The following is a 20,272-nucleotide window of genomic DNA, read 5'->3' on the forward strand; positions in this document are numbered from 1 at the left end:
TTTACTTTAATGTGCTACTCGATTCAAAAATGTCAACTTTTATAGGTACCAATTATAAAGCTGACTGACCAGGAGACAGAAGTCAAAGTAGACATCAGTTTCAATGTAGAAACTGGTGTGAAGGCAGCTCAATTTATCAAAGACTTTATTAAGGTAAATATGACTTACATTTACTATGTACACTCTGGTAATGAAGGATAGTGAGTGAGTAGCTGTTATCAGATTTATTTGCATTTGATAAGGAATTGGGCAGTTAATTGAATAAAAAGGGTTTAATGGTAGTCTCTGTTTGTGGTTTTAGTTCCAGTGCAGCTGGTGGTGATAAAAGTGCTAGTCTATCATGGCACAGGTTTGGAATTCTTATGCTTTGAAATTTTCAAATTAAAATAATTTCGTAACCGAATTGTGAAAATAGGTAACAGGAATTGCATGATTTATTATGTGACTTGTTTTTAATCTGTCGGTGAATATTTGTACATTCAATAAACTATTTGAATTTTATATAGAGGTTAAATTATAAAATTTAATAGATTTGGATAATAGTATAAAAGTAGATTGTCCTAGCAATATGAATGAAATGGATATGAAGTCATGTGTTAAGGGGCATAATGCTGTCATTATTCTCTACATAGCAGTAACATTCTCTTAAGCCAATAAATCTTACTCTGGGAAGTTTATTTGGGGCATTTCCCTTTCAAGGAACCTCTGCATCAATCTATTGTACAACTTTACCTTCCTGCATATATTTATCCCATCCAGGTCATGTGCACATCTGACTTGACTTTTGTCCATAATAGTTCTTTATGTAAAGAAACTCAAGTGTTCGTGACTTTTATCCGAGAGGTTTCTATCATTCCTTTTCTCCACTTGGCTCTGCCAGATCTTGGCTTTAAGTTCCTGGAAGGTCTTGATTTTGTCCCTCCTATTTTTACTGGCAAGCTGCAGTTTGGCTGTTTTTTGCACAAACTTCAATGAAAGTCCAAGATCCATCAATTGGTAGCTGAATTATCAAAAGTAGGGTTGTTCTGTTCACTAAATGTTTCAGGTGTTCTTGAGTCTTCTATGTCTTGCTTTCATATAACTGGTGTTTAACTCTTCCATATTACACTAACCATTCCCCTTGTCCAACTCTGTAGGATCCTTTGAAAATAGCTCCTGTATGCACATTTTGTCCTCTGTAGATGTGAGTTAGTCTCTTTTTAACAAAAAAAATATGTATGCCTTTAATTTGTATACATTGTAAACACGTGAAACCAAGGCCAAGCATATTACAGTCTGGTTTAATTCCTGAAATCATTAAGATTATAAACATCCTAGGTATCTGTTAGTGCTTTATTTGATCATTATAGGTAAGTCTGTTCCATATGCCAGATTATCTGTGGTTTTTGTCATTGTCTGAAACCTTGTTTAGTATACTGGCAAAGTTAGAGGTAGAGATGAAAGTAGGTGATTGCAATTTAGTCTCTCTTATCTGATAGGTTATGTTTGCTATGCTGGGACTAGATGGCTTTTACAGATTCAGCCATTTTCTTGGCTGATTTCTTTGGGCTACCCTATTGATATATTTAAGATATAGGGATTAACTTCCAACTTTGCCAGGGACTGGAAGCTGTTGGTATCTGATAGTCACAGCCAATTTTCATTTACATTGTTATGAAGAAATCTGAATAGGTAGAAAGAATGGAAGGGAATTGTTTAACCTAGATGAGGGAGTCATTGTGGTAGATATGAGAGCCCCTGTACCAACTTGGAGCAAATCTTCAGGTGCACAGTAAAAACATAAATCAAAGCTTAAATCTAATTCCAATGGTGGGAGAAAAATAAAGTTAAGAATGTTACTAAAGTAAATGGGAAAGGTAAAAAGCAATGGAGTTATGCTTGCATTAATGCAAGAAGTTTGATATAACATTGGCATGTTCTCATTGTAAATAAGATGTTTGAGAGGTGATATGATTACTTTTTTTTAGGATTCTTATGGGACTAGACTGCATATACCATAACCAGCTGTTCCACCCTGTCCAGAACAGTAGAACCAGAAGACTGTGCTTGTAGTGGGGTAATTTTAAAACTAACCTGTGGGGATATTATTTCAGTGAGCAAGTGGTAAATCTATGAACCCGGGTCCCAGGGGAGACGGTGGAAGCTGGAAATATTGATTCATTCAAATAGAAATTATATAGATTTGAATACATTGTATGAGTTATTTGAGACCTGGCATATGGCAAGTGTAAATGCTTGGAGGAACTCGTGATTTTAGACCCATAGTTCCCAAAGCTTTCCACCACTGGTAGTTTCCTTACCTCATGTATGGGTCCATTGCAGACTAATTGATTGAGATTGATTACAATTATTCGTCAATAACTGTTATTGTTTTATGCGGCAACCACTGTGTTCGAAGCCGAACTATATAGACCGTAGTCATTTTTATCTAGCAATTTCTATGTACCTGTGTAAACATCGTAAATATCCTTGACTTCTTTGAAGGCAATTATGATAAAGTGTTTAAAATTATGAAAAGATAGAACAGGGTACATAAAAACATAAGAATTATGAGTAGTAGGCCATACGCCCCCTCCAGCCTGCTCCACCATTCAAATAAGATCGTGGCTGATCTTTGACCCCAACTCTGCTTTCCCGCCCATTCTGCGTAACCCTCGAGTCCAAAAATCTAACTATATCAGCTTTGAATATACTCAAACAATTCAGCATCCACAGCCCTTTGGGGTAGAGAATTCCAAGATTCACAATCCTCCTCATCTCAATCTTAAATGGCCGACTCCTTATCTGGAGACAATGCACCCTAGTTGTAGACACACCAGTTAGGAGAAACAACCTCTCGGCATCTACCACATCAATCCCTCTCAGAATCTTATATTTTCTAATGAGATCACCTCTCATTCCTCTAAACACCAGAGAGTATAGGCCCAATCTACACAATCTCCCCTCATAGGACAACCCTCTCATCCCAGGGATCAATCTAGTGAACCTTTGATGCATCACCTCTAAGACAAGTATATCCTTCCTCAGGTAAGGAGACAAAAACTGTGCACAGTACTCCACGTATGGTCTCACCAAAGCCCTGTACAGTTGTCCCACACAAGAGATTAGTGTGCAAAATTAAAGCACATGGTATTGGGGGTAATGTATTGACGTGGATAGAGAACTGGTTGGTAGATAGGAAGCAGAGTGTCGGGATAAACAGGTGTCTTTTCAGAATGGCAGGCAGTGACTAGTGGGGTACCTCAAGGTTCAGTGCTGGGACCTCAGCTATTTACAATATACATTAATGATTTAGACGAAGGAATTGAATGTAATGTCTCCAAGTTTGCTGATGACACTAAGCTGGGTGGCAGTGAGAGCTGTGAGGAGGATGCTAAGAGGCTGCAGGGTGACTTGGACAGGTTAGGTGAGTGGGCAAATGCATGGCAGATGCAGTATAATGTAGGTAAATGTGAGGTTATCCACTGGCAAAAACCACCAAAAACAGGAAGGCAGAACCAACTTTAAAGTCTATTCTCTCTTTCCTTGCATACCAGGCGGCATCCTAGTGAATCTACGTCGTGCACGCTCTTAAAGCCTCTATATCCTTTCTATAGTATGGAGCCCAATACTTTAACTGCTGCCGTATTTAAGTTTATATAGGCTCATCATTACTTCCCTTTTAGATTCTATATATCTTGTTTTTTTAAAAAAAACTAAATTCCATTTGCTTTCTGTAACAGTGTTGTCTACCTGAGGTGCTGCCTTTTATGCCATATGAACCTGTACCCCCAAATCCTTTTGATGTTCCACAGCATTGAGTTTCCATTCAAATACAATTATAGCTTTTTTTTTGCCGCAGTGTACCGCCTTGATGTTACTCGCATTTAATTACATCTGCCAATTTTTAGCCCCTTTCCCCCAATCTTATATCCTTTTGCAGCTTCCTTTGGTCGTCTAACAAATTAACTATGCCTTCTATTTTGGTATCATTTTCAAATTTAGACACCACTCCCTTTAGGTCTATTATCAAAATCAGTGATGTATACAGTGACCTGAAGTGACCATAGAACTAAACTGTGGGGCACAAACACCACTTAAAGCTTAACTGTTTCCTCCTTTTGTGACCAATTTTTATTTCTGTTTGCTATCCATCCCTTAATTTTATACCCCTTCATTTTCTCAAGTAATCTCCTTTTGGCAATGCCTTACCAAAGGCTTTCCTCAAGTCGATGTATAACACATCCACTAAATTTTGAGCATCTTAATTCGATGAAATTTGTCAAGTATTGTTCCACACCTACTTCTAACTATTTTCATTGTCTAGATACGTGGTAATTTTATTGGTATACTTTTTTTTTTAATTCTGAAATCCCACGGATGTTAAACTAGCTAGCCTGTAATTACTTGGATTAGTTATATCTCCATTTTTTAAATGGTTACTACATTGGTCACTCTTCAGTCATTTGGCATAAATTCATACTCCAGAGGCCTGAAATATAATTTCTAGGTTCACGGCAATTTCCTCCTATATCTACCGTGGGATCCTAGGAAGTATCTCCTCAGGGCCCTGGCCTAGCCGAACCAAATTAACTAAAGCTTTTCATTTTATCCAACAACAACTCGGTCAAAGAGGTGGGTTTTAAGGATGTTCTTAAGGAGAAAAGGAACATAGTCAGAGGGAGGTTTAGGGAGGACATTCCAGATCATAAAGCCTAGATGGCTGAAGGCACGGATCCAGTGGTGAGGTAATGAAAGTGGAAGATGTACGAGAGGCTAGATTTGGTGGAATGCAAAGTTCTCAGAGGGTTGTACAACTGGAGAAAATTGGGAGATAGAGATTGGGAGGGTATATGTCATGAAGGGATTTTAAAAAAAGGATGAATATTTTAAATCTGAGTTATTGGATGAAAGAGAGCCAATGTAGGTAAGCGAGCACGGGCGATGGTGAGCAGGACTTGGTGCGGGATAGGTTATGGGCAACAATGTTTTGGATGAGCTGAAGTTTATGAAGTGGTGAGAGTTCGGCTAGGATATCATTGGAATAGCCAAGGCTATGTGGACACATGGATGAAGGGTTTGGCCAGCAGATAGATGAATACGGGCAATGGTATAGAGGTGGTAGAATGTGGTCTTTGTGATGGAAGGAATATATGATTGGAAGTAATATATGATTGGAAGTTGTATTGGAAGCCAAGGTTGTAAATAGTCTGGTTCAACTTGAGATATTGGCCTGGGAGGAGGATGGAATTGATGGCAAGGGTATGGAGTTTGATGAAGGTGATGGCTTTGGTCTTCCTAATGTTTAACTTGAGGAAATTGCAGCCCATCCAAGGTGAAATGTCAAGACAAGGAGTTTGATAGCATGGAGGCAGTGGAGTAGTCGGGAGAGGTGTTTGAGAAGTAGAGCTGGGTGTTGTCAGTGTATGTGTGGTCAACTCTGTCGAAGACCGAAAGATGAGGGATAGTCCACCAGATTCACTGTCACCCAGGATGTCATTTGTGACTTTGAGGCCATTTCAGTGCTGTGGCAGGGTGGAATTCTGACTGGAGAGATTCAAACATTTGATTTCTTATTTACTATACTGTTCTCATACCAGCAGCTCTATTGAGCACAATGAAGCAAGTTTCTATATTAGTGAGCATACAAAGGACCTTGACTATAACAGATTTTGTCTGGTGCCAAACACTTTCTTGGATGTCTTTATGGTATAAGTGCAATTTTTTTCTATTGTATCCTTGGACTGAAATGCTATGTTGGGGTCTGCAGGAATTTTTATTTATTCATTCATGGAATGGGGGTGTCGCTGGCAAGGCCAGCATTTATTGCCCATCCTTAATTGCCCTTGAGAAGATGCTGATGCGCTGCCAACCTTGAACCGCTGCAGTCCATGTGGTGAAGGTACTCCCACTGCAGTTAGGGAGGGAGTTCCAGGACTTTGACCTAACTGCGATATATTTCCAAGTCAGGATGGTGTGTGACTTGGAGGGGAACGTGGAGGTGGTGGTGTTCCCAAATGTCTGCTGCCTTCCTTAGTAGGTGGTAGAGGTCGCGGGTTTGGGAGGTGCTGCTGAAAAAGCCTTGGCGAGTTGCTGCAGTGCCGGTGATGGAGGGAGTGAATGTTTCAGGCGGTGGATGGGGTGCCATTCAAGCGGCGGGCTGCTTTGTCCTGGATGGTGTCGAGCTTTTGAGTATTGGAGCTGGACTCCATCACACCCCTGACTTATGCCTTGTAATGTTGGAAAGGCTTTGGGGAGTCGTGAGGTGAGACACTCACCACAGAATGCCCAGCCTCTGACCTGCTCTTGTTGCCACAGTATTTATGTGGCTGGTCCAGTTAAGGTTTTGGTCAATCGTGACCCCCCAGGATGTTGATGGTGGGGGAATTGGCGATGGTAATGCCGTTGAATGTCAAGGGGCGGTGGTTAGACTCTCACTTGTTAGAGATAGTCATTGCCTGGCACTTGTGTGGCACGAATGTTACTTGCCATTTATCAGCCCAAGCCTGAATGTCGTCTAAGTCTTGCTGCAGTAACCTAATCCTGAGATAATAACTACTTCAACACTGAAAATCAAGAAAACTTAAAAATACAGGTGCAGCGTCGTGAATCCAGAACCCTTGGGGATGAGGCTATTCCGGATTTCGAGTTTTTCTGGACTTTTGATTGTCTTTCTGATGTCACTAAACCGGAGACATCCGAGCCCAGGTTCCAGTATTTCCGGATTTCGGAACATCAGGAAGGCTGGGGGCTCTGCCAAGGAGCTGTTCGGGCCGCCGCCCCCGTTGGTGACTTTGCCGGGTGGGCCCCACCGAGGTAGAGCTGTTCAGGCAGGCCCTGCTTCCAAGGAGCTGTTCGGGAGGGGGGCCCCACCGAGGTGAAGCTGTTCGGGCGGCTGGGCCCTGCCGCCAAGGGGGAGCTGTTTGGGCAGGTGGGCCCTGCCGCCAAGGAGGAGCTGTTCGGGCAGGTGGGCCCCACCGGCAAGGAGTTGTTGTTCGGGCGGATGGGCCCCGTCGCCAAGGAGGAGCTGTTCGGCCGGGGCCCCAAGGTAAGGGCGGGTCCGGATTCTGGACGACCCTGCCACTGATCTTTCCGGATTCCTGAACTCCGGATTTTCTACGCTGCACCTATATTAGAAATTAGGAGCATTTCCAAAAACTTTCTTGAAATGGTGAAAATGGAGGGTATTCACAATATGCAAACATTTCCATCAAGCACCTGAAAACAACTTCTGTGATGGTTATGTGTGCAATTTGCAGAAGTACTTTGTGAGGCCCAATTTTTGTTCTGTTCAGTGTTGTCGGAGCTTTGACCGTTGAGTCATTGTTGATGCAATTGCTCCACTGTTTTGTCGACCTTTCCATTCCCTTCAGCCTCTTTTTGCATGCTTTCTGAGCTACTTTGTAGGGAGGTAGCATCCCAGGTAACAAACATTCGGTTAATGTGACTTCACGCTGTTAAGTTCTGTGCTCCACAAGTCAAATGTCACGAATTTGAGGAGAGTTTCATGGCACTATAAATCAATTTTATATTCTAATGTCAATGTTTATTCCTTAGCAATGTTTATCTTAAGTTGAGAATTAATGCAAATATGTTTATTTTTATTCACAGGGCTACCCAGTGTTGCCTTACTTAATACTGGTCTTAAAACAATTTCTTCTTCAGAGGGATTTGAATGAAGTCTTTACTGGAGGAATTAGTTCTTACAGCCTCATTTTGATGGCTATTAGTTTCCTACAGGTAAAAGCTCATTATCTATACTTCTTCAAGATAAGGTTGTGTTAAAATTGTCTTTTCTTGTGTCTAAAATATGCAATATATGAAAACTGGTAAATTTACTTTTTGCAAAGATTAATGTCTTCAAGCTAAACTCCGAATCTCTTGAATATTGCAGTTGCATCCGAGGATTGATGCCAGAAGGCCTAGTGTAAATCTTGGAGTTCTTCTGGTAGAATTCTTTGAACTGTATGGGAGACATTTTAATTACTTGAAAACTGGTATTAGGATAAGAAGTGGAGGTGCTTATGTTGCCAAAGATGAAATCATGAAGAACATGACCAATGGGTATAGACCATCAATGTTGTGTATTGAAGATCCTCTGGTTCCAGGTAATTCTTCAAATTGATTTTAAAAATGCGTTTTTTGTTTGTATGCCTTGCAATAATGTTTTTCCCCCTCGCAGCTGCATTCCCCAACCTATGGGTATACCTTGTAGTAGTGCTAGTTAGCTATACTGTTAGTTATACTGTCTGATGTATACTACCTTTTTAAATGTTAAAAACAAAGATGGTTAGGAAATTAAGCTATCAGGAACTGAACCACAAGAACAAAAGACTGTTGCAGGGCAGTGCTTTTTGGGGAGGGGAAGGTATGTTGATTTGTAGGGAGAAGTGAGGTGGTTTCTGTAGTCTTTTCCTCCTGTCATGATTACTTTTTCCAATAACCTTGTTTGGCCTAGGAAAGAAAGTAATTGTATTTATAAAGCATCTTTCACATCTTCGAGGTGTCCAAAGATACTTGCAACCAACAAATTGTTTTTGAAATGTGATCACTTGTTTTGGAGCTAAATATGACAGCCAATTTGCACACAGCAATTTTCCACAAACAGCCAAGAGATGATCAGTTAATTGTTTTTGGTGGTGGTGATTGAGGGATAAATATTGGCTAGGACACCAGGGAAACTGAATCGTGCCATGTGATCTTTTATGCAATGGTCAAATTCCTGTGCTGTGCAAATGTTAAAATAACAGCTGTACATGATTGCTGCTCTTCTCTCCCTCCCCATCGCCCCAAGATTTTTTTGTATGAATAACAATTGTTATTTTACTAGATAACGAACATTTTCTAAAAGAAATAGAATAACTGCCTATGGTAGATAAGCCACCATTATGTAACAATCTTATTCTTTGGAAGAAATTTTGCCTCAAAGTGCAAGCCTCCCTTTGTTTCTCTTTCTGACTAGTGGCATGGAACTGTACTCCTGTTTGGTATACTAAAGGAGAAATTGGTTTGCGCTCAACTGCAGGGGCAAAGCAGGCGATGTAACTGCAACTTCTGTCAAAGGAAATCGGCCTGAGGATTGTCCGAAATTGGTCCTTGGACCTTATTACTACGAAATCAGCAGGGTCTATTTTGGGTGTCCCGATGCAGCTTGCTGGACGGGCTGAGTGCAAAATTGGCCGGCTTAGATGCCAGCAGCGGTAGTCAGTCCTGGTGGGGGATGAGGAAGCAAATGGAGGCAGGGGCAAGCATGGACCGGCAGCGGTCCACAGTATTCCTGTGGAGCAAGGAAGAGCACTTACGGCTCCACGTTAAGGTAAGTGGTGGGGGAGAAATTACTTGCCTTTTCTTCATCAGCCTCCAGTGTTCCCTTTTAAGGTCCGCTGGTTAGCCGCTGTAGACCGGAAGATCTAGTCGGACCTTGCACAGCACAAGCTCTGCCTAGTTTTTGACCAATTTCAAATCAAATGCTAAAACAAATGTAGATTCCTGATTGGCATATGCCTGTAATTACTGCCTGATTCACAGTTTTGAGTGCAGCCCACTTTGGAAATGAATCAGGACATAGCATCTCAAAATTGGGATGAGTTGGATGCAGCTCATGTCAATTTCTCCTCCATTGCTTTTTATTGATCTTGCTATTGGGCTCTTGACACTGCTGTGCCCATTCAAAAAGGAATGATTCAGAACAAGGCATTTATATACACCAGCTTGATGATTGGTTATCTGTCTGCAAGGTGAAAATGTCTTTAAAGGGCCAGTTTACTTTGATTTCCCCCCCCCCCTGCAAGCCATGGGATAGATGTGTATGTGGGAAATTATCTTTCAAAGTACAAGGAAGACAATACTTTTTTGGTAAAGGTAAATAAGTTGCTGTTTTTAGAAGTACTGATGGGAAATTTTTCCACGTTCAAGTATCGCTCAATCTTCCTAATGGTACTGTTAATAATTTGAGTGTGTTTCCTCCTTCATTCATCCCTGTGAGGTCATTTGTAGTGACATACATCTTGTGACTGTGTTGTATGTTTGGGGCGCATGCAGCTGTGATTTGATGAACCATTCACAATTAGAATGGAGTTGTGAAATAAATGTTGACATTTTGCATATTGTTCATCTAATGCCACTAGTTGCAAAATTTAAGAATGTCTAATTGACCCTGAAATTATCAACATTATCCAGAATTGTAAAGAGTAGTTTGTGCTCATCTGTGCTGTCACAAATTTTGTGTTCAAAAGTTTTGTTGAGAACTGAAGATTGGCTTAGCAAAGCGTGTTGAATTGTATTGTCTCCTGCTAGGAAATGATGTGGGGAGGAGTTCATATGGAGCCATGCAAGTCAAACAGGTCTTCGATTATGCGTACATTGTCCTTAGCCATGCTGTGTCACCACTGGCAGGATCTTATCCAAACAGAGATTCTGAGAGGTATGATATTTCAACACTTAGTTAGATAATGAAGGATTTCCATTGTCTGTAATTGAAATGTCATTTATTTTATTTCAGCACACTTGGACGAATAATCAAAGTGACCCAAGAGGTAATAGATTACAGGGAGTGGATCAGGAAGAAATGGGGTATGGAGAAGATCCTTGGATCACCTGATTCTGGTTAGTAATGCTATCATGTGCCGAATCTAAATAGACTCAAGTGTCAATCACAATCTTCTGCAATCTCATGGTCGGGTAAACCTACTACTGAGCCATTTGCTTTTCTGACTGGATAACTGACAAAGTACTACTTTCTCCTCACCCACATGAATACACTCAGGCTGTCAGTCTAGCTTGCTGTAGTTAATTTTGTATTTATTACTGCATTTAATAGTGATGCAAGTCATTTTTATTTTAAATATCTACAGCCTCATCCACTTAACCTTGTGTTTTCTATAAGCATTTTCACCTTTTGCTCTTGTCGGCTGGCTTTTAGTTTCGACTACTTTGGGAACCGAAAGCTCGTGCATTAAGAACATAAGAAATAGGAGCAGGAGTAGGCCATATGGCCCCTCGAACCTGCTCCCTATAACCCTTGACTCCCCTATAGTTCAAGAATATGTCCATCTCAGCCAAGTATATATTCAATGATTCAGCCTCCACAGCTCTCTGGGGTAGAGAATTCCAAAGATTCACGATTGTCTGAGAGAAGAAGTTCCTCATCATCTGTCTTAAATGGGCGACTCCTTATTCTAAAACTATGCCCCCTAGTTCTAGATTTCCCCACAAGGGGAAAAATCCTCTCAGCATCTACCCTGTCAAGCCCCCTCAGACTCTTGTTTGTTTCAATAAGACCACCTCTTATTCTTCTAAACTCCAAAGTGTACAGGCCCAACCTGCTCAACCTTTCCGCATAAGATAACCCCTTCGTCCCAGGAATCAACCTAGTGAATGAGATTGCCATGCAGAAATGTAATCCACAGCAAGCTATAGTCCTGAAATTTTTCCATAAAACCTTGTGGAAACTATTAGAATTTGGAGACAAATGCGCACAATGCTGTAAAATGTTACATGAAAAAAAAATCACTGATGTACTTAATTATCTATTCTGTACACATAATGTGGAACCAGTAAGCTAGACATTCAAAAGTGTGACTCTTGAATCTCTACTGCTCTTCTACAATTCACCTGGCTGCTTTAAACATATAAAGAGCATGAATTATTCAATTTCAAGATGCACAAAAATGTTGCGTATCTATGGGAGTTATTCAATAATCTGCATTCCTTATTCCCTTGTGTTTAGTTTCTTGATACAGTATTGTTGTATAGTTAGTGCAGAGAATATTTGGCTTTTTCCTAATCGCTTAATGCGTAATCTGAAAGGGAAAACAATGTGGCCCCTTCCATTTCAGAGTGGAATAGCTCAAACCTCCCACCACCACTCAATCTTTTAGTTTATAACAATAGTGGAAAAAACAGTTTAGCTATTCCCATAACTTGCTACTTTGTACTAATGCAACCATCACTTAAGTGAGAGGTTTTGTTGTACAAATGCATGGAGTTGTAGTCCATGGTTGTTTTTTTCCTTCCACCCCTTTACTCTAATAGTGTTCCAAATTCTTTGCATCCACCCCATGCACACACTCCAAAACACATGGCCCAACAACAAAAGTTTAAATAGAGCTTTTACTGTAGTAAAACGTCCCAAGGAGCTTCATGGGTGTTATCAAATTGAATACCGAGCTGCATAATAAGATGTTGGAGAAGGTGACCAAAAACTTGAACAAAGGTGTAGGTTTTAAGAAGAGTCTTAAAGGAAGAGAGAGAGGTAGGTTTTAGGAGGTAGCTGAAGGCACAGCCGTCAATAATGGAGTGAAGAAAATAATAAATATACGCAAGAGGTCAGAATTGGAGGAGCGTAGAGATCTCAGGGGCAGGGTGGCGTGGTTCTGGGAATTGAGTGGTTAGAGATAGGGAGGGTGAGGCAATGGAGGGATTTGTAAACCAGGATGAGGATTTTAAAATTGAGGCGTTACCTGACTGGGAATCCGTGTAGGTCAATAAGCACGGATGATGGGTGTGCAGGATCTGGTGCAAGTTAGGATAAGGGCAGTGTAGTATTGGATGAGCTCAAATTTTCAGTGGGGCAGGGGGTGGGGGAGGCTGGCTAGGAGAGCAATTGGTATAGTCAAGTCAAGAGGTAACAAAGGCATGGATTAGGGTCTCGGCAGCAGATGAGCTGAGGCAGGGGTGGCGACAGGCGATGTTATTGAGGTGGAAGGAGGCAGTCTTGGTGATGGAGAGGACATGGGGTCAGAACTTCAGCTTGGGGTTCAGTAGAATGCCACTGTTGCAAATGGTCTGGCTCAAACTCAGCCAGTGGTCAAGGAGAAATGGAGTTAAAGGCTCAAACGGAGTTTGTGGCAGGGGCCAAAGACACTGGCTTCGGTCTTTCTGATATTTAATTGGAGGAAATTTCTGCTCATCCAAAACTGGATGTCTGACGTGCAGTGTGACAAATCAGAGGCAGTGGAGAGGTCGCAAGAGGTGATGGAGAGGTAGAACTGGGTGTTGTCAGCATACATTTGGAACCTGACCTAGTGTTTTCGATGTTGCCAACAGGCAGCATGTAGAAGAGAATTAGGAGGGTGCCAAGGATAGATTCTTGGTGGATTCCAGAGGTAACAGAGTAGGAAGAGACGCCTTTGCAGGTGATTCTCTCTCGACACGACTGGATAGATAGAAATGGAACCAGACGTGGAAAGTCGAAGTTCTTGCCGCTTGTACTACAATGCTGTACTTTGATCCAATTGAACTTTTGGTGGTGGTATAATCATGATACAGAATTTTTCATTGGATTACAATTGAACTTTTTCTCCCCCACTGCCAACCATTTAATTAACCCCCTATCGCCTCCCCTCACCTCATACAACAAGGCAAATTATTGACCTGGATAGAAAATTGACTGAGCAACAGAAGACAGAGCGGAGAGATAATGAGCAGGTACTACAGTTGGCAGGATGTGACTAGTAGTGTTCAATCGGGATCTATGTTTGGGGCTCAACTATTCACCTTATTTATTAACGACTTAGCTGTTGGGTAGAGAGCCACATATCCAAGTTTGCCAAGCGGCATTTTAAGCACTGTAGATGGAAGCATAAAATTACAAAGAGATATTCATAGATTAAGTGGGCAAAACTGGCAAATGGATTTCAGTTTAGTCAAGTATGAAGTCATCCAGTTTGGACCGAAAAAGGATAGATCAGAGTACTTTCTAAATGGTGAAAAACTAGAAACGGGACATCCAGAGATTTGGGGATTCATGTACGTAGGTCATTAAAATGTCATGGACAGGTACAGAATATAATCAAAGACTAATAGAATGCTGGCCTTTAAATCTAGAGGACTAAAATACAAGGGGGTAGAAGTTATGCTACAGCTATACAAAGCCCTAGTTAGACCACACCTGGTATATTGTGTTCAGTTCTGGGCACCACACCTCAGGAAGGATATATTGTCCTTGGAGGGAGTGCAGCGTAGATTTACCTGGACTCCCCAGTATTAAATTACAAGGAGCGATTACGCAAACTCTGGTTGTATTCCCTGGAATTTAGATGGTAATGTGGATTTGATAGAAGTTTTGAAGATGATATTAAGGGGAACTGGTAAGGTAGATAAAGAGAAACTCATTCTGCTGGTTGGGGAATCTAGGTCTCAGGTCATAGCCTAAAAATTAGAGCCAGATCTTTCAGCAGTGAAGTTAAGAAACACACTTCTACACGCAAAGAGTGGTAGAAGTTTGGAAAACACTTCCACAAGCAGCAGTTAATGCTAGGTGAGTTGTTAAAAAAATCAATCAATCTCCGATTTAAAATTGTTACCCAAAGGTATTGAGGAATGTGGGTATATGGAGTTGGGTCACAGATCAGCCATGATCTCATTGAATGGTTCAAAATACTTGAGGGACTAAATGGCCTACCCCTGTCCCTATAAGATCAAGGAGCTCATATGCCTCATTGTCACTAAGATTGAGGCCATTTGTTCTGTTGCATGCCTCCTTCTCTTGCACACCAAGTCAAATCTCTCCCAAGGCTCCCTTCTGTCCTTGCCTGAACATGCATCTTTCTTCGATTTCTTTCCCATCTCCCCTTGTGTCCTTTCCAAATTTATCTTGTCCAAGAGACCCACTGCTTGCTCTCTTGACCCTATTCCACTAAACTACTGACTACATGACCCCTTCTTATCGCCCATGTTTGCTAACATTGCAAGTGGTTCCTTTCCTCAGATACCATACAAAAATGGTATCATCACTACTGACTCTCCTCGACCTCGTTCCTTGCAAATTAGTGCGTCGTCTCCAACTTCCATTTTCTTACAACAGTTCTTGAATGTGTTGCCTTCCAAATCAGTTCTCAATGCATGTTTGAATCTCACCAATCAGGTTCCTCCTTGACAGCACTGAAGCGAAGTAGAAATTGCATTCCCCTATACTTGTGACCATGGTACATGATACCTGTCTTTCTAGACCTCGCTGCAGCCTTTGACATGGTTGACTCCACCATCCTCCTCCCAATAGCTTTCTTCTGTTGTCCAACTCAGTGAGACCTCTCTTGTTTGGCCCACTCTTACTTCTCCAACCATACCCAAAGCATCTCCAGCAATGGCTTTTCTTTCTGCTCCCACATCATTACCTCCGGAGTACCTTAAGGATTTCTCTTGGCTACCTTCTATTCCTCATACATGCTGTCTCTTAGTGACATCTTCCAAAGCCATAGAATCAGCTTCTAAGTGTGCCCTAACGATATCCAACTCTCCCTCACTGCCACCTCTCTTGACCCTACCCCTAACTCTGTGTTGTTAGACTATTTGGCCAACATTCAGAACTGGATGAGTCATGATTTCTTCCTGTTAAACATTAAGACCAAAATTCATTGTCTTCAACTACTACCACAAACTCCACATCCTCGCCACGGGGTTCCATCCCCCTCCCTGGTCACACTCGTTCAAGACTGATCGCAATCCCGGCGTCCTATTTGACCCAGAGCTGAGCTTCCGACCACAAAGATTGACCATTGCCACCTCTAGCATTGTCCGTCTCCATCTCTGTCTTGGCCATCTTCTGCCAAAACTCTCATCCATGCCTTTGTCACCAATGGCCTTGACAATGTCAATGCTCTCATGGCTGGCCTCTCATTTCCCCTCTCTTTTCTCTCTCTTTCCCCCCCCCCCCCCCTAAATTTGGGTTCGATGTCTCTGGACAAGAAAGAGATTGCAGTCCGTGAAATCAAATTGGTTCTTTAAACTTTCTGTCTTGTAACCCTGCTGAAAAGTGGATGTTAGATGAGGCAGAATCACACTTGATTCTGATTCTTTTCCCTCTTTCTTTGGCTCTATTTTGTGCTTGTTCACACTTGCTTGTTTTCTCACCCTTTGCTTGCCCTCACCTTTTCACACTATTTTTGCGCTGTGCGCGCTCTCGTGCTCAGTCTTGTGCTCGCTGTCTCAGTCACTGGTGTGCCTGATCTCTCGCTGTCACACTCTTACCATACACTTGCTGTTGCACTTGCTGTCTCTGTATGCTTCTCTATCTGTTCCCTCTTTCACTTGACCGGCAGAGAGTAGATGCTTCGATTTAGTTAGATGTCCGTGAAAGGCACGTTGTTATAGGCCTGGATAAAAGTCCTGTGTTGCTCAAGTGTACAGAAGTTGATTTTAATGGCTGGTGTTTCTCGTGTCTATTTTCCTTCCAATGGGAGTTACACCACCATATCAAAAACAGCCGTGGAAGATGTCAGTAAAATTCTTCCTCCTAGGTTTTCAAAAGTTCCTGTTTGTGCAAACTGGAGGACTGCAAATGTCTGGGTCCATATACTCTCTAACTGGGCAAACATGTCAGTTAAATGGGAGATAAGAGACCTCTAGTTGTAGTTAAATGTATTGCATTGGTTGTCAAGCAATATACATAAACATCCTGACTTATTTTAATTTTTGAAGCAAATCCTCCCTTTCGTTCATTCAACAACAACTTGTATTTATCTCGTGCCTTTAACGTAGTGAAACATCCCAAGGCACTTAAAACAATTTGGCACTGAGCCGTGTAAGTAGAAATTAGCGGTGATGACTGAAAGCTTGGTCAAAGAGGTAGATTTTAAGGAGAGTATTGAAGGAGGAAAGGGAGGTAGAGAGGTTTAGGCAGGGAGTTCCAGAGCTTGGGGCCTAGGTAACAGAAGGCACAGCCACCAATGGTTGAGCAATTATAATCGGGGATCAAGAATACCCTTAATCAATTTCAATGTTAGAATTCCCAACAGATGCTTGGGTGAATTCCACTTGAGTGTATTTTGCCCACTTCAAAAGATTATGTTCAGTCCAGTGGATCTCTTTTAACCTCAAGCAGATTTTATTTCATCTAACTACCTATTGCTTTCCCACACTGGAAAATCATCATCATCATAGGCAGTCCCTCGAAACGAGGATGACTTGCTTCCACGCCAAAAAGGGATGAGTTCACAGGTGTTTCAATGAAAGACCTAATATTCCAGGTCCCGAACTACATCTTGAACGGTGGACAATGCCTGTGCGTGGAATTTTTTTTAACGTGTGGTGGCCGTTGCACACCAGCTACTGCACGGGCTTGACAGAGCTAGGTCTTGGTCCAGTGGCAAGGATTCACCAAGGCGACTGGAAACCAGCTCTGCTGCATGGACCTAGCGAGCACACACATCGCAGTGTGGGCTGTGCTGTGCCTGGGCCCATGCCTCTTCTGGGCCCCGAACCCACGCCTCTCCTGGGCCCCGATTGCATCCCTCTATGAACTCTCGCCACTCCCCGCCCCGTCCGCATCCCTCTATGAACTCTCGCCGCTCCCCTGTCCCGTCCTCGCCACTCCCCCTGTACCTGTCCACACTCCAATCAGCGATCTGGATTTGGTTGACTGTACCTGTCCTGGGTCAGTTGGAGGGAGATTTACTGTGTCTGGCCTGTGCTGTACCTGCCTTGGGTCAGTTAGAGGGTGATATACTGTGTCTCTGACCCGAGCTGTACCTGGAAAATAGCCCTAAGTGAGGAAAGGGGATTATTTTTTATGGCCGTCTCTATCAGGGACCTAAAGAATTGTAAAACAGTAATTGGAAGTTTTGAGGTGACTGCTGGGTGGCAATGATGCTGCACCACTGAATGGTGGGATGCAAGTTTCAGCTCCCATTCTTTGAGTTTCCAGCTACTGCTGTAGTGTGCAGAATATTGCTGTGCACTTTTACTTGAGGAAGGAAAAATGGCAAAATGACCCTCGGGTCACTGTCTTAGAGCAGCATTGATATTGGCCTGGGAAATGTTGTCCATTGGCATTATGACTTGGACTATGAGAAGGGGAAAGCAAGGCTGTGCGCTCACATTGTCAGATAATACATCTGTCAAAAATGGCTGTCTTCCACGATTCACACAGTATGTCAGAGAGTGATGTACCTCACATGAACAGCACTTTCTTCCTAATCCGATGCAAGAAATTCATCTGATAGTAAGAATCCAATACCATGTAGTCGTACTTTTTAGGTTGGTTCGTGTCCCATATGTCCACCAGTTAGTCACATCCTTAAGAAGAAGCCAACAAAGTTGTCTGACCTACATCCCTGGTAAACTTAAGTCTTTCCAGAGCATCTACTTCATGGCAGGAATTTCTACTCTGCAGTAGATAAATGCTCCTTACCTTGATGTGCATTTAAAAAAAACACCAAAACAATTAAAAGCATAGTAGGTGGTAAAGGGAAGCATTTTCCGAGGGCAGTCTTCCATTCATTCTGTTTTAACATTCTACCAGAAATTTCCTATTCTTCATAGCAGAGCTAGATTAACAAAAATTCAACTCCAGAGCTTTGTGGTGTTCCTTCTTCCTCGCAGTAGCTTACAGAGGTTTGATCTTGTACAATGGAAGAAACAAAGTTATATTCTATCATTTTGAGATACTGCACTTGGCTGCTAACTTTGCCTTTTGGTGTAAAGCCATTATTGCAAGGCATTGTGATGCTATATACATAGTTTTGAGGGCTATCAAGTTGGTATTGGGACATCACTCCTTCCTGACTTATTGGTGTGGAATGATTGCCCACCTTTGAAGAAAAACTTGATTCAAATAGAAACATCTACTTTGAGCATTTTTTTATGCTATTGCTGCTCTAATTCATTTTTCCCCTCAAATCAGATATTGGTGTTAAGATTGAACAAGTGGATAAAACTGCTGGTAATGTTAACAGAGAACAGCAACAAAGCAGAGATTCGGAATCCCCCTACAGCCAAACATCACCTATGTCTTTGTCCAGCCCACAACAGCTCTCCTCTGCCTCTTCATCAGCTTCGTCACTGTCTGGAAGTGATATAGTAAGTACAGTCTTCCAACTAAACCAAACAATATTTGTTAATGGGGTTTGTGCTGAAAATTGTACTCAATTGCTACTGAAATAGTTTAGTATTCACAATGTATGAATTGCTTAGCATAATGGGTCATTAATTGCTCATCTATTGATTCATGATTTAAATCTGATCTTGTTGGAACACATTTGTAGTAAAATACTAATATATTGAAATAATTGGTTACAATAGCACTGTGAAAGTGTTTTTAATGGTGCTTTTGACAGGATTCTGATTCTACACCATGCACAACTCCAAACCTTCACCACTTTGGCATCCCAACATTAGCTCCTTTGATGGCAACTTTAGCACCTACATTGCCCATCCCAAGTGGGAAACCACAGCCAAACATAACAAGTGCATTGATAGTGACTTCAAATACTCAGGTGAGAAAGCTGTTGTCCTTTGAGTACTTGAATCTCCCTTTTCAACTTTCAAAATAAGCAAGTCTTGCTGTCACATTTGCAGACATCTATACCAGGGGTGGCCAATCTTTCAGAGCACGAGCTAGCAAAATAAAACACAAGTTTTCAGGCACTTGTACATTACAGTTTGGGTTCTGGGAGAGCGATGCTTAAAAGTGAGTATCCACTGACATCAACTCTGCAGGCTCGATAAACATTTAAAGCCATTGTATGCTACGTCCTTTGCAACTTCACTCCATTTCTTGTTGCCATTCCTCTCTTTATTCCAAGGAGAACTATTCTGATAGTCATACCTTATATTCATACCTTTAATTTTGTTAAATATTTATTTATTCTACAGAAGGTCTCACTTTTTATTACTCAATAGAAATTCAACAAAGCAGAACAATTAACATCTCAAAAGATTCAACACTGTATAGTGTATTTCTATCAAGTGTCCCTTATTTTGAATGACTAAGTCAGTAGATGAATTAATGTTCTGAGCTTGAAACTTCCCACCAATCATTACGAAAACCTAAAACAACCTAAATAACAAAAACCGTTCTGTAAGGAAGCATCCATTAATTTTCTCAATAAATATTTTCAAAGCTTAAAATCATTTTGACCTCTTCATATCCATAGCAATAAAGTGACCATGTTTGACTCTCCTTTATTCACTGCTCAACCATTCTCCAGACTCTTGTCTGGTGCACGATCAGTCACTCCTTATTGAACATCACTCCGTGCAGTGAACATGACTGCTGTCCACAGACTGCACGCAGCAGGTTATGACAGAACTGGTTCACCCAATAGCGGAGGGAGCAGAATAGTTGTGCTACAGCCAATTCAAAAGAAGAGAATAGAATTGCATCAGGGCAAAATTGAAAGAGAAAATAATGGTACTATTTTAACAAAAGCTATATGCTATTCACAATGTGCTCGTTGGCCACCCCTATCTAAACTTTGTAATGCTGGGTTTTATAAAGTGACAATGTGCCAAAAGCACAGGGTGTTCCTAATTTGCAGAATTCTCTGAAATCCAGAGGCTCATCTGGTGGAAT

The 20,272-nt window shown here is 41.6% G+C and overlaps 1 protein-coding gene across 8 annotated transcripts in view; it reads left to right on the top strand.

Moving 5' to 3' along the window:
• tent4a (terminal nucleotidyltransferase 4A) overlaps positions 1 to 20,272 on the top strand; it is a 113,300-nt gene that overhangs the window by 84,619 nt on the left and 8,409 nt on the right. For 6 of the 8 annotated variants that reach the window (XM_070880782.1, XM_070880784.1, XM_070880783.1 and 3 more), the window contains exons 5-11: positions 46 to 153; positions 7,591 to 7,719; positions 7,874 to 8,087; positions 10,276 to 10,402; positions 10,481 to 10,584; positions 18,602 to 18,777; positions 19,035 to 19,193. In XM_070880782.1, coding sequence (XP_070736883.1) covers positions 46 to 153; positions 7,591 to 7,719; positions 7,874 to 8,087; positions 10,276 to 10,402; positions 10,481 to 10,584; positions 18,602 to 18,777; positions 19,035 to 19,193 — 1,017 coding nt within the window. The remainder of the gene's footprint in view (positions 1 to 45; positions 154 to 7,590; positions 7,720 to 7,873; positions 8,088 to 10,275; positions 10,403 to 10,480; positions 10,585 to 18,601; positions 18,778 to 19,034; positions 19,194 to 20,272) is intronic. The other 2 variants (XM_070880786.1, XM_070880787.1) reach the window with 1 other exon arrangement.

This window comes from Pristiophorus japonicus, chromosome 5 (assembly GCF_044704955.1).
Source record: "Pristiophorus japonicus isolate sPriJap1 chromosome 5, sPriJap1.hap1, whole genome shotgun sequence".
NCBI classification, from domain to species: Eukaryota; Metazoa; Chordata; class Chondrichthyes; family Pristiophoridae; genus Pristiophorus; species Pristiophorus japonicus.